General features: G+C 45.7%; 2 protein-coding genes across 2 annotated transcripts; both read right to left on the bottom strand.

The window, feature by feature from the left end:
- Nucleotides 1–559: 559 nt before the first annotated feature.
- LOC129726943 (uncharacterized) lies at nucleotides 560–1,704 on the bottom strand. Its single transcript, XM_055684246.1, has 2 exons — nucleotides 697–1,704; nucleotides 560–605 (listed from the first exon to the last, which is right to left on the bottom strand). Exon 1 carries the CDS (start codon nucleotides 1,650–1,652, stop codon nucleotides 978–980), a length of 675 nt encoding a protein of 224 aa, XP_055540221.1. The 5' UTR covers nucleotides 1,653–1,704; the 3' UTR covers nucleotides 560–605; nucleotides 697–977.
- A 109-nt stretch (nucleotides 1,705–1,813) lies between these two features.
- LOC129728525 (uncharacterized) lies at nucleotides 1,814–7,771 on the bottom strand. Its single transcript, XM_055686970.1, has 3 exons — nucleotides 7,332–7,771; nucleotides 1,893–7,272; nucleotides 1,814–1,846 (listed from the first exon to the last, which is right to left on the bottom strand). Exons 2-3 carry the CDS (start codon nucleotides 7,155–7,157, stop codon nucleotides 1,814–1,816), a joined length of 5,298 nt encoding a protein of 1,765 aa, XP_055542945.1. The 5' UTR covers nucleotides 7,158–7,272; nucleotides 7,332–7,771.
- Between the last annotated feature and the right edge of the window lie 4,405 nt (nucleotides 7,772–12,176).

Raw genomic sequence — 12,176 nt, 5'->3', positions numbered from 1 at the left:
TCTTACGCTGGAGTGCTACCTCTGCCGTCTTGGTGACAGAGAGAATAGCATCCAGCGTGGATCTACCTTTCCGGAAGCCGAACTGGTTACTTGCCAGACCCTTTACACCCTCTGTGTACTTCACCAGTCTGTTGAGGATAATCCTCTCAAGCACCTTGCCCGTAGTGTCCAGCAGACAGATAGGTCTGTATGCCGATGGGTCCCCTGGCGGTTTCCCAGCCTTCGGCAACAGCACCAATCTCTGTCGCTTCCACCTGTCCGGAAAGAGGCAGTCATCCAGGCACTTCTGCATGACTGCTCGAAATAGATCGGGGGCCACTTTCATGGCCGTCCTGATGGCCAAGTTTGGGATTCCATCCGGTCCCGGTGCCTTGCTCACCTTTAGGGAGTTGGCGATCACGATGAGTTCCTCATTCGTAACCTGTTGTAACACGGCAGACGAAATAGACACTGTTTTTCAGTTGCTTACTAAGCAGCTACAAAGCTGTAATTTATTTATTCGTTTTAGTTAAGGGTAGGGTAAGTATTTTAATTTATTCTTACATTTTCAGTGTTCTCCCAACAATTCTAGGTTCCGGTCTACCGAAGGTTACAACGTCGACAATCTATAGGTGTACAGGTAAGTATTATTTTCTTTTTCAGGTTAACTTTCTTAGTGTTAGCGGTAAGTAGATTTTTTAACTAAATAAACGGTACCTGCTAATCTTCGCACTACCTAAAACTTTACTTGCGTAATAGCACTTTAATGAATTTAGCAAATATCAATGAGAAAAAAATACGGAGGGTAAATTGGTTTCGTAAGATTATAAATTTTATGTTAAGCACGTTGTCACTCTACCAACTCTAGACTATATCTTTTTCTACATATATCTCTCTTCATTTCCAACTCTGAACTTCTTCTCTCTTTCTTATCTCTCCACTATCGGAAGTTTCTAAGCTGTCAATCTCTTATCAGAGGTACGACGTGTTTCACTCCACTATGATGGCACTATGGGCCCAGTAACATCCCCCGGCCCGTGAAACACTGTCGCATCCGCTTCGATACCTGCCGATGTTCCCTTATTGGTTTTAATATCTAGTACTGCCAGCTTCACTGCTGGTCTCGAAAACACTCCCCTGGCAGTTTGAACCTTCGCTTGTCGCACTTGACCATCTTTTCCCATGACGGTCTCCAAAACGCGTCCTTTTTCCCAACGGTTCCTTACAGCTTCATCCACTACCATAACTATGTCGCCTACCTCCAATGGTTTTACTCGGTCAAACCACTTGGTGCGTCGCGTTAGCATGGGCAAGTATTCACGCACCCATCTACGCCAGAATCCGTTGACCATATGCTGGGCAAGCTTCCAGCTGTCTCGTAGGGTATAACTTGTACCCGCCGGAAGGGTGACGGGCTGCTTTATTCCCTTGGAACCGTACAGTAAGAAATGGTTGGGTGTTAGGGCTTCGTCTTCCGGTCCTTCTAGTGGGACATAGGTGAGCGGTCGTGTGTTAACCACTGCCTCTGCTTCTAGCAGTATGGTTTCCAATACTTCGTCACTCGGGTATCGAGGAGTGTCAGAAATAACCTTTAAAGCAGCTTTCACGGATCTGACCATCCGCTCCCATGGACCACCCATGTGGGGGGCGGCAGGCACATTGAGAAACCACATCGTATCGGCGTTCGTGAATGTTGCTGCGCAGTCTGTGCCGATCTGCTTTATAGCCTGCTTCTCTTCTGTTAGCTGACGAGAGGCACCCACGAAGTTGGTGCCATTATCTGTATATACTTCAAGCGGAGCTCCGCGTCTAGCGATAAATCTCCGGAATGCCATTATGCAGGACTGACTCGACAAACTACTACACACTTCAAGGTGGATTGCGCGAATCGTTAGACAGGTGAAAAGACACACCCATCGTTTGACAGTGTTTCGACCGATTTTAACCTCGAGAGGCCCAAAATAGTCCACTCCAACGTAAGTGAATGGACGTATAAACGGAGTGAGTCGAATTTTCGGGAGCGGTGCCATTTGCGGAGAACTTGGAGCTGCCTTTTTTACCTTACAGTACTGACACAGACCGGCTACAGTCCGAATAGTAGTTCGCAGACGAGGAACAAAGTAACGTTGCCGAATTTCATTGTGAACTGTCTCGTCATTCCCATGAAGAAATTCACGATGATAATGATCTATTAGCAAAACCGTGACACGATGTTTTCTGGGAAGTATTGCTGGAAATCTAGCTGAATACGGGATGGTTGGAGCAGCTCCGGTTCGACTCCCAATCCGAACGACTTCATACTCATCGAGAAAGGGAACTAGTTTGTATATGCTACTAGCTTTTTCGACAGTGTTACCAGTACGCAGGTTTGCTATTTCGTCTGGATATGTTTGTGCTTGTACTTGACGAAGGATGGTCATCTCAGCCTTCTGAAGTTCCTCGCTTTGTAGAATCTCTGGCATACGTTGACCTTTCTTGAAGACTTTTACCGCCCGGTGTACGTAAGCCATTGCTCGAACCATACGCGACCATTTTGAGAAACGTTCTGGATCAAACAACTGTTCCACTATTTTGACGTTGTGTAGGTGTACAGCTCGCAATTCTTCAGACGTCGCTGTACTGTTTTTGAGCGGCTCTGGCCAGCGCTCTTCCGTGTCGTGTAGGAAATAGGAACCTTGAAACCACCGACTATTTGGATCGAAACATGGGCCTGAACCCCATTTTGTTGCTTCATCTGCTACATTTAGCTTCGACGGGATATGTCGCCACTCGTCCATACAACTAAGGGAGAGAATCTCTGCTACCCGGAACGCCACAAACTGGTGATAACGACGGCTATCAGAGCGTAGCCATGCGAGCACAGTTGCTGAGTCGGACCACAGGTACCTGCGTTGGATATTTAAAGATAAATCCGAGCACACATTTTGTGCTAGACGTGCGCCAATCATTGCTGCTTGAAGCTCTAGACGGGGAATTGAGAGTGGTTTTAGCGGAGCCACTTTCGTTTTAGCAGCTACTAATGCAGTTTTTATTTCATTTCCCATCCGAATTCTAAGGTATGCTACACAGGCATATGCTATTTCACTAGCATCCACTAGCACGTGCAGTTGTATGTCACTTGAAGCTGTCGAATCTGCACCGCCAAAGAAGCAACGTGGAACCCTCACTGAGCTTAGCTGATGAAGTAGCTCAATCCAACGGTACCACCGATCGCGCAAGTGTTCTGCTATCGGCTCGTCCCAGTTAGTTCCCGATCTCCAAACATCCTGCATCAGAACTTTTCCCTGTATGACATAGTGTGCGATCAGACCAAGTGGGTCAAACAGCTTCATGACGGTACGAAGAACTTGACGCTTAGTAGGCACCACTTTGGTGTCCACTAGCTCTCGAATTTCCGGCATACTAGTCGTGTCGAAGGTAAACGCATCAACGGATGGAATCCAGGTCATCCCAAGAACTCGTTCCGATTCTCCGTGACCATCCATCTTAAACGGTTTTGAGCGGTTTGCGTTAGACTCTCCTAGTCGAGAAAGTACTACAGGAGCGTTCGATAAGAATTTACCGATTTTAAATCCACCTGCTGCATGTATACTTTTCACCTTTTCTACCAGTTGCACTGCTTCGTCCACCGTATCAACGCTGTCCAAAAAATCATCAACGTAGTGGTTGTCAATTACAGCAGACGCCGCTCTCGGGTAAATGTTCTCGAACCGCCGTGCGTTGTAATTTTTAATATATTGGGCGGAACATGGGGAACAAGTCGCCCCAAACGTCGCAACGTCCATCACCCATATCTGCACGGCATCTTTGGGGTCATCTCTCCAGAGAAACCGTTGGAACTGTTTATCTTCATTGCGTATCCTGATTTGGTGAAACATTTCACATATGTCACCGCAGATGGCAATTTTCCTTTGCCTGAAACGAAGTAAAACGGCCGGCAACGAAGTAAGAAGATCTGGTCCTTTAAGAAGCATGTCGTTGAAAGATATTCCTCTGGTTTTCGCCGCGGCATCCCAGATGAGGCGTATTTTTTCAGGTTTCTTTGGGGTGGTTACTACACCTAGTGGTAGATACCAACTATGCGAAGGGTCTGTTGTCTCCAGTTCCACTTTGGTTGCTCGGTGTGCGTAATTTTTTCGTTCATAATCGGCGATTTGTTCCCTAACTTTTGTAGCCAGTACTGGTTCACGCGCTAGTCGTTTTTCTAGGCTATGGAATCGCTTTACTGCCATCGGAAGACTGTCTGGAAAACATGGGTTATCTGTTCGCCAAAGCAGCCCCGTTTCAAATTGATTTCCCTTCAGTACAGTCGTACTCTCTAAAATCTGCCACGCACGTTTGTCCACTTCTGCATCTAACTTTTTAGAAACTGAAGCTTCCTCAATCGCAAAAAAGCGCTTCATCGATTCGTGAAGCTTACTGTTGCTCATGGACTCTTCCGCATGGACGTGAAGTTGCTCGACGACGGTGTCCATCGGTGAGTTTCTGCCAAATAGGCACCAACCCAGTCTAGTCTTGGTAGCTATCGGGCCGCAACCGTCACCCTCGCGCACTTTGAGTGATGTCAGTAAGCGAGCGTGCTCTAAACCAATGATGATTTGGGGGCTCACGTTAGTGTAGCTTTCGATTGGAAGACCCCTCAAGTATGGAAAAACTTTGGAAAGATTGTTATAATCCAGTGTCTGGCTGGGTAGACCTAAATTCCGAACCGTTCTCACGTTCTCCAGTGCAAACGATGATTTCCACCCAGATCCACCTACTTTCAAGTGTACGCGCTCCGATTCCTTTTCGTGGCGATCTATTTTCCCTGTCCAGCTTAACCAGAGTGTTTCAGGTTTTCCCGAAAGCCCTAATTGTTTGGCTAACCCCGCTTCTAATAATGTCGAGGAAGAGCCATCATCGAGAAACGCGAAAGTTTTTATTTCAGTACCGTTTCCAAACAGCGTGACCGGGAGGTATCGAAAAAGTGTATAAGAAGCAGCGAAATGATGGTTCTGGTGAGCAACGGAACTATTGTTAGCCATACTAGTCCCAGCTTGCACTTCCAAAGCATTGCGAGAATAATGCAACAAGGGATGATGGCGAATACAACAACCGTCTATCCCACACTCTCGCTTCGACCGACATGCACCTTTCCAATGCGGTACCAAACAGGAGCGACAAAGCCTTTTTTGGTTAACAGCTTTCCACCGACCGTTTAGATCCAACGATTTAAATCCAAAACAAGCTAATATCAAATGTTTACTATCCCCACAGAAGCTACAGGTTTTGTCAGGTTTTCTCCCCTGATTTTCATCTACCTGCGTGACAGCCTCTACCGGTTCACCCGAATGCACGAAAAGTTTTTCATTGCGATTTTTCTCCTTTCTGGGGATATCAACTCGGGTATGTGATTCATCATTTGCCGTGAGATCCGTTGCAACATTGAATAAACCCTGCATGAATTCATTAAAGGTCACCAAGTTGACCTCGCCACGGGAAAGTTTGAAACACCCCCACTGCATTTGTAAAGATGTCGGTAATTTTTCAATCAACTCTTGAAGCAGGATTGGGTTTGATAGGTGGTTTGGTTGTTCGGCAATAATGACATGTTCAATTAAATTTTGTACGGCAAGTCCGTACTTAACGAGAGCTTTTAAATCGTTTCCCCTCAAAGGCGGAATATCCCGAACGTCTTTCAATAGAGAATTTATCAATAACTCCGGTCTCCCATACAATTTACGGAGAGTCTCTATGACATGTGGTACTGACGCCGGCATCAACAAGCGGCTACGCACCGACTCTCTCGCATGACCTTCCAGGCAACGTTGCAATCTAGCCATATTTTCGTCGTTGGAATAACCGCAAGCATTGGTAGAGTTTTTATAATTACTGTAGAACATGGGCCAATCCCGGGGATTTCCGGAAAACTTTGGCAAATCTCGCGACATAACTGAGCGAGCCGCCGCCTGCGCACTCGTTAATCCTACTGCTGGGATGGCGGATTGAATTTCCGATGTTGTTCGGACTGCAGAGACTATCGGCACCGTCGGCGTAGTATGGTTAAGAATAAGCCCAGAACTAGACTGTCCCATGTATGGGGACGTCATTATCGTTGTCGACGGGTATAATGGTTGGTTTACTGATTCCACCCAGGGAATAGTGCTCGGACAACTAAATGGAACAAGCGGGACGGGATGCGAATGACTGTGTGTTGAAATGGCACTGACTGGTGGCAAAAAGGACCGATTGGCTACACTATAAGCCAACATCGGAACGTTTGATCGCAAATAATCGGCAACCGTTACATTTGATTGTGTGGGAATATTCGGAATGATCTGTGTCGGGGCGGACTGCATGCTGTATGGAGTGGATCCGAAATTATGGCAACTCGTATTAGTCGTGGTGAAAACGTCATACGAGCTCGTAACTCTTGCAACAGCTGACGAATATACCGGCACGGTACTCAGATTTTGGATCTGCGACTGAGTTACTACCTTAGCGATACCACCGTTTGTTATTGATGAGATGACACCACTCTTATAGGGGATACTAACATTAGTTTGTACACTAGTCGGAACTAACAGCGGGGTAGAGGTTTTTTGTTCTGATTGACTCGTAAGTACCTTACTGATATCGTTCGAAAATTCTGTTTTCGGACCAGCTGATCCCGTGGTCGACCGCTGACAAGACGTAGTAGCTACTTCGCCACTATTTACTTTCGCCCCAGCTTCTCTCTCCAACCACTTCTGCAGCCTTTCCTGATTGGCCCTCGAACTGACACCGCTCCGACTGCAAGCAGCGTCGGTTCCTTCTTCCATCTCCATCAATAGAGAGAACTTACGTTTAAGATACTCTTCCTCTTCTTCGATCCGCTTACGTTGCAGATCGCGCTGCGCTTCCAAAAGGTTTAAGCTTAATTGTAGTCTAGCTTGCGACCTTTTACTACCTTTGCTTACAGATGACTCATTGAAGGATAAAACGGACTTAGTGTTGCTCCGTTGATCCTCAGCGCGGGCACTGCAACGACGACACATCCAGCTGCATTCTGGCTCAGCAATCGAGTCCGTAACTCCTGCACATTCATAGTGCTCCCAGCGCTCACATTTGTCACAGCACACCATATCATCGGCAGAATCGTTTCGTGTGCAACTCGCACAATTTCGTTGATTTTTCTGCTTTTCCCCTCCTAGAGACATCTTCGGTTGTACTTCGATTTTCCTCCTACTCAGAGATGAAAATCTTTGTAGAATGTTGTAACACGGCAGACGAAATAGACACTGTTTTTCAGTTGCTTACTAAGCAGCTACAAAGCTGTAATTTATTTATTCGTTTTAGTTAAGGGTAGGGTAAGTATTTTAATTTATTCTTACATTTTCAGTGTTCTCCCAACAATTCTAGGTTCCGGTCTACCGAAGGTTACAACGTCGACAATCTATAGGTGTACAGGTAAGTATTATTTTCTTTTTCAGGTTAACTTTCTTAGTGTTAGCGGTAAGTAGATTTTTTAACTAAATAAACGGTACCTGCTAATCTTCGCACTACCTAAAACTTTACTTGCGTAATAGCACTTTAATGAATTTAGCAAATATCAATGAGAAAAAAATACGGAGGGTAAATTGGTTTCGTAAGATTATAAATTTTATGTTAAGCACGTTGTCACTCTACCAACTCTAGACTATATCTTTTTCTACATATATCTCTCTTCATTTCCAACTCTGAACTTCTTCTCTCTTTCTTATCTCTCCACTATCGGAAGTTTCTAAGCTGTCAATCTCTTATCAGAGGTACGACGTGTTTCACTCCACTATGATGGCACTATGGGCCCAGTAACATAACCCTTACCTCCTCCACAACCTCTGCACGGCTGCCGTCTCTCACGGATTGGATGCCCGGCAGGTTGGCCTACCATCCCTGGTCTGTGTCTGAGATACTGGAACGTCGGACGTGAGACTCAGCAACCGGAGGCCAAGGATTTGGCTCGTGTCGAGGAAAGAGTCCCTCGATGATACGCTCCAGCATCGCTGGTGATCGCTCTGCAGGCGCCAACACGCCTTTGGTCTTCGCCATTACGACTCTGTAGGCGTTGCCCCACGGATTCGTATTGGCACTCGCGCATAGCCTATCGAAGCAGGCCCTTTTGCTCGCCTTTATCGCACTTTTAAGCGCCGATCTTGCAGATCCGAATACTACACGGCGCTCTACCCTCTGTGCATCGGTACGTGCACGTTGCAACATCCGTCTTGCACGGAGGCACGCGCTACGGAGGTCCGCTATCGCGTCGGTCCACCAGTATACCGGTGACTTACCATTCCTAGGTTGGCGGGTCCTAGGCATGGTGGCGTCGCACGCCCGCGATAATGTGGCAACTAATTGGTCAGCACTCGGGCGGAGCCAACTGCCCCCCTCGCGCTCTCTTCTCATTGCTTCTGCAAATACCTCGGCATCGAAATGCGATGTCTTCCACCCGCGGACGGTCGGAGTATTGGCTCTACCCGTCGCCTGCCGCCTCACGTTCTGGACTACGCTATAGCAGACCGACTGGTGGTCACTATAGGTGTAGCCATCGTCTACCCTCCAGTTCACGATCAGTCCTGGGCTGGAGAACGTCACGTCGATGATCGACTCCGCACCATTTCTGCTGAATGTACACTTGGTTCCAACGTTGGCCAGATCTAGGTTGAGCTTTGCCAAAGCTTCCAACAAGATCTGACCCCTCCGGTTCGTGCGGCGGCTTCCCCACTCAACAGCCCAAGCGTTGAAGTCGCCCGCCACTACTAAGGGTGTTATTCCCGTCAGCTCCATAGATAACAAATCGACCATCTGGGCGAACCTTTCGATAGACCAACGCGGCGGAGCATAACAACTGCAGTAGAACACTCCGTCCACCTTGGCAACCGCGTATCCTTCATTTGAGGTTGACACAACCTCCTGAACCGGGAACTTGCTGGTCGTGCATATGGCCGCCGTACTGGACTTATCTGCAACCCAATTACCGTTTCCGGGAGGAATGCAGTAGGGGTCCGATACGATTGCGATGTCCGACCGCGACTCAGACGCTGCTTGGTATAGCAGCTGCTGTGCCGCATAGCAATGGTTCAGGTTCAATTGCGTCACCCTCACGCCCGTGGTTTCGTGGCCGCCTTACCGGCTGGGCACCGTGGGCCTCCCATAAAGTGCTTGGCGTCCCGTTTTCCAGTACATACCAAGCACTTGGGAGGCTTCCCGCAGTCTTTAGCTTCATGGCCAGCACCACCACAACGCCTACATAACTGGCTCCTATCGGGCCCCTTGCAGGTCCAGGACTTGTGTCCTCCCTCGAAACACCTGAAGCAAACGTCCGGCTGCTGGAGTATGCTCAGGGGACATACTGACCAGCCAACCTTAAGTTTGGCTGTCTTCAGGGCCAGAGTTGCATCGGCCGATGCAAGCCGGAAAGTGGCCACCTGGGTCCCCGCTGGACCCTTTTGGAGGCGAATTACCTCAGTGGCTACTTCCACTCCACACTTCTCCTTGAGGGCCTGTGCAATATCGCACCTCTCGGTGATTTCATCCAGGTTTTTGAGCTGGAGAGTCACCTCTGAGGTGAGTGCCCGAATTTGCACATCTTTCCCGAGGACCTGCTCGGCCACCGTCTTGTAGGCAGCGCCCTTGTTTTTAGCATCCTTACGGAGCTCAAGGATCATCTCGCCGGTGCGAGAACGACGGATGGTCCGCACATCCGCTCCCAGATCCTTGAGCTGGGTTTCGCCTCTCATTTTCTTCAAGACTTCGGAGAACTTGGACCCCTCCGTCTTGAGTATGAGGGCGTCGCCCCTGCTTCGCGCCTTCTTTCCCATTTTTGGACGATTTGTCGCCTTCTCGTCGTTGCGCTTGCTGTCTTTTTGGCGCTTCCTTCCTCCCACGGTAACCCAAGGGTTTCCCGTAGCTGCCACTTCGGCAGACTATATATATATATATATATATATATATATATATATATATATATATATATATATATATATATATATATATATATATATATATATATATATATATATATATATATATATATATATATATATATATATATATATATATATATATATATATATATATATATATAAGTTATAGATAAAGATGCCTTACATTCTCGCATTAAAGCGCCGCAGGCAATTGAAGGAGCTTTCTAACTGAGCCATGTAAGCCTCTTTGTCTGCAACAAAAAAGATATGTGTTAGTTTCGGTGTATTATTATTTTTTTACTTACCGGAGCGACTTATGCCCGCTTCGTCTATCTGCCGCTCTAGGACAACGGCTAGCGAAAACATACGCCGCTGTAGTGCCGCTAGATCCGCCATGTTTTTATTCTGAAAAAGAAAGAAGCTGTTATATAACCCCTAACTTAAAAGTGCACACATACAACTTTTCTTATGATGCGGCCTCCATAGCGAGGCGCCGGATGCCACGGCCCCGGATGTAGTGATCCCGGACGCCGCGGTCCCGGTTGACGCGATCCCTGTTGCCGCGGTTTCGGATTCTCAGCTTCCGGCGAAGGCGGTGGCACTGTGTTGTCTGCTGCAGTCGACGGTGATATATTTACAGAATTGTTATTCACTTGTTGACTCATTTCTAAAAAAATAAAAAATAAAAATGAATTTAGAAACTAGATTTCAAGAAAATTGTACTGTCGTGACATTTTTCTGCCATTGCACCTGTAGAGCAATATTGTTGTATCTAATCAAGTCACCGCGACTAGATACTTTTCTACATTTATGGGTGAAATGAGCGTCTTATGTCTTTTAAAAGCGTTAATGAAAACATGCAGACTTACCTTTTTTTTTAAATTTTTAACACGGCTTCTGAAATCGAAACGCAAACTAACTTCACAAACTTCACAAACTAACAAAAGGCAATGGAAGCGGAGATGCCAGATGTTTTTGAAAAATGTTTGCAACTGCTCGAAAAACCGGAAAAATCAGCTCGATATCTGAAAAAAAAATTATTCGTGATTCGGAAAAAATACGCTCGCGCAGGCAAAAATCTGCAAAAATCTGCACACATTTTGAGAAAATCTGCGCAAATATAAGACTCTGACAAAAATCTGCAGAAACTATTAAAAATCTGCAAATAATAAAAATCTGCACACGGATTCAAATATTACAAGGTATGCAAGGAAATCAATTTTTGAAGTATATTGAACAACACTCGAAAGAATATCGTTTTATTTGGCGATATTATGCCTGTAGTATTTTTTTTTGTGCAAACAACATGTATTTGACAAAGCACAAGCATATCGTGCTTGGAAAATTTATACCGAGCGTCTTCTTAGCAGAGTGATTTAAAAAAAAATCAAAAGAAATAATTATCGGTTTCCTTTAGACTCTACTAAAAATTTGGGAAATAAATATTGAAATTCAGTCCGCGCAAATATATATTTCGACTGTGACATACAGTCATCCTCGGTGCTTATGTGGACTGCTTATGTCCAAATAAGCACTGAGGATGACTGTATGTCACAGTCGAAATTAGACCTGTGCGCCGACCATATCATCGGCGGCGGCGGCGTAGGAAACATTTTACCTCGGCGGCGATCGGCGCGCCGGCGTGACGCCGCACAGTGCAGCGTTCCATAGACAAAATTAAAAAAGTTGATTTCTTATTGAACCAATTCTATATGCTGATATGTTTTATACATGTTTGAGACGTACTGTAATGATATTATTAACCTCGTAAGTTCACCCATACGATTATGAAACGCATCTCCTGTGAAGTGGTTTCAACTATTCAACAGATACGTTATTTTTGAAAAATTTTCAAATAAATTTTTAATATATTTTATTTATTTTCCAGTTAAAACTAATATGGCAACGGTAGAGGCATGTAACTACTACATTTTACATGTTACTATTGAGACACAACGTAGCGCATTTGGAAGTTAAAGGCTTCTTGGTCATGCTCGTTTATGCTCGAAGAAAAAAGACACTTTTGATTAAAAATTGATCGTCAAAAAAGTACCCCAAAGTACCTCTCTAAATTTCACTTTTTCCCCTTATTTGGAATATCCTTCAAACTTTGGAAGTGATTCCCATTGCTCAAGTTTGCTCTTTCAACCGGAATTCGCGTTTTCGATTGATACCTCTGGAACCAAGAGTGAGCAGTTTCTCGTACATCTGTCCCTTATTTTTATGTATAAGACGTGATTTATGTGTAAAACACATAAAAGATCCCTGGATTAA

Source organism: Wyeomyia smithii, chromosome 3 (genome assembly GCF_029784165.1).
Source record: "Wyeomyia smithii strain HCP4-BCI-WySm-NY-G18 chromosome 3, ASM2978416v1, whole genome shotgun sequence".
Taxonomy (NCBI): domain Eukaryota; kingdom Metazoa; phylum Arthropoda; class Insecta; order Diptera; family Culicidae; genus Wyeomyia; species Wyeomyia smithii.
The sequence above is the reverse complement of the archived record's forward strand: the minus strand, read 5'-3'. Positions and strand labels throughout refer to the sequence as shown.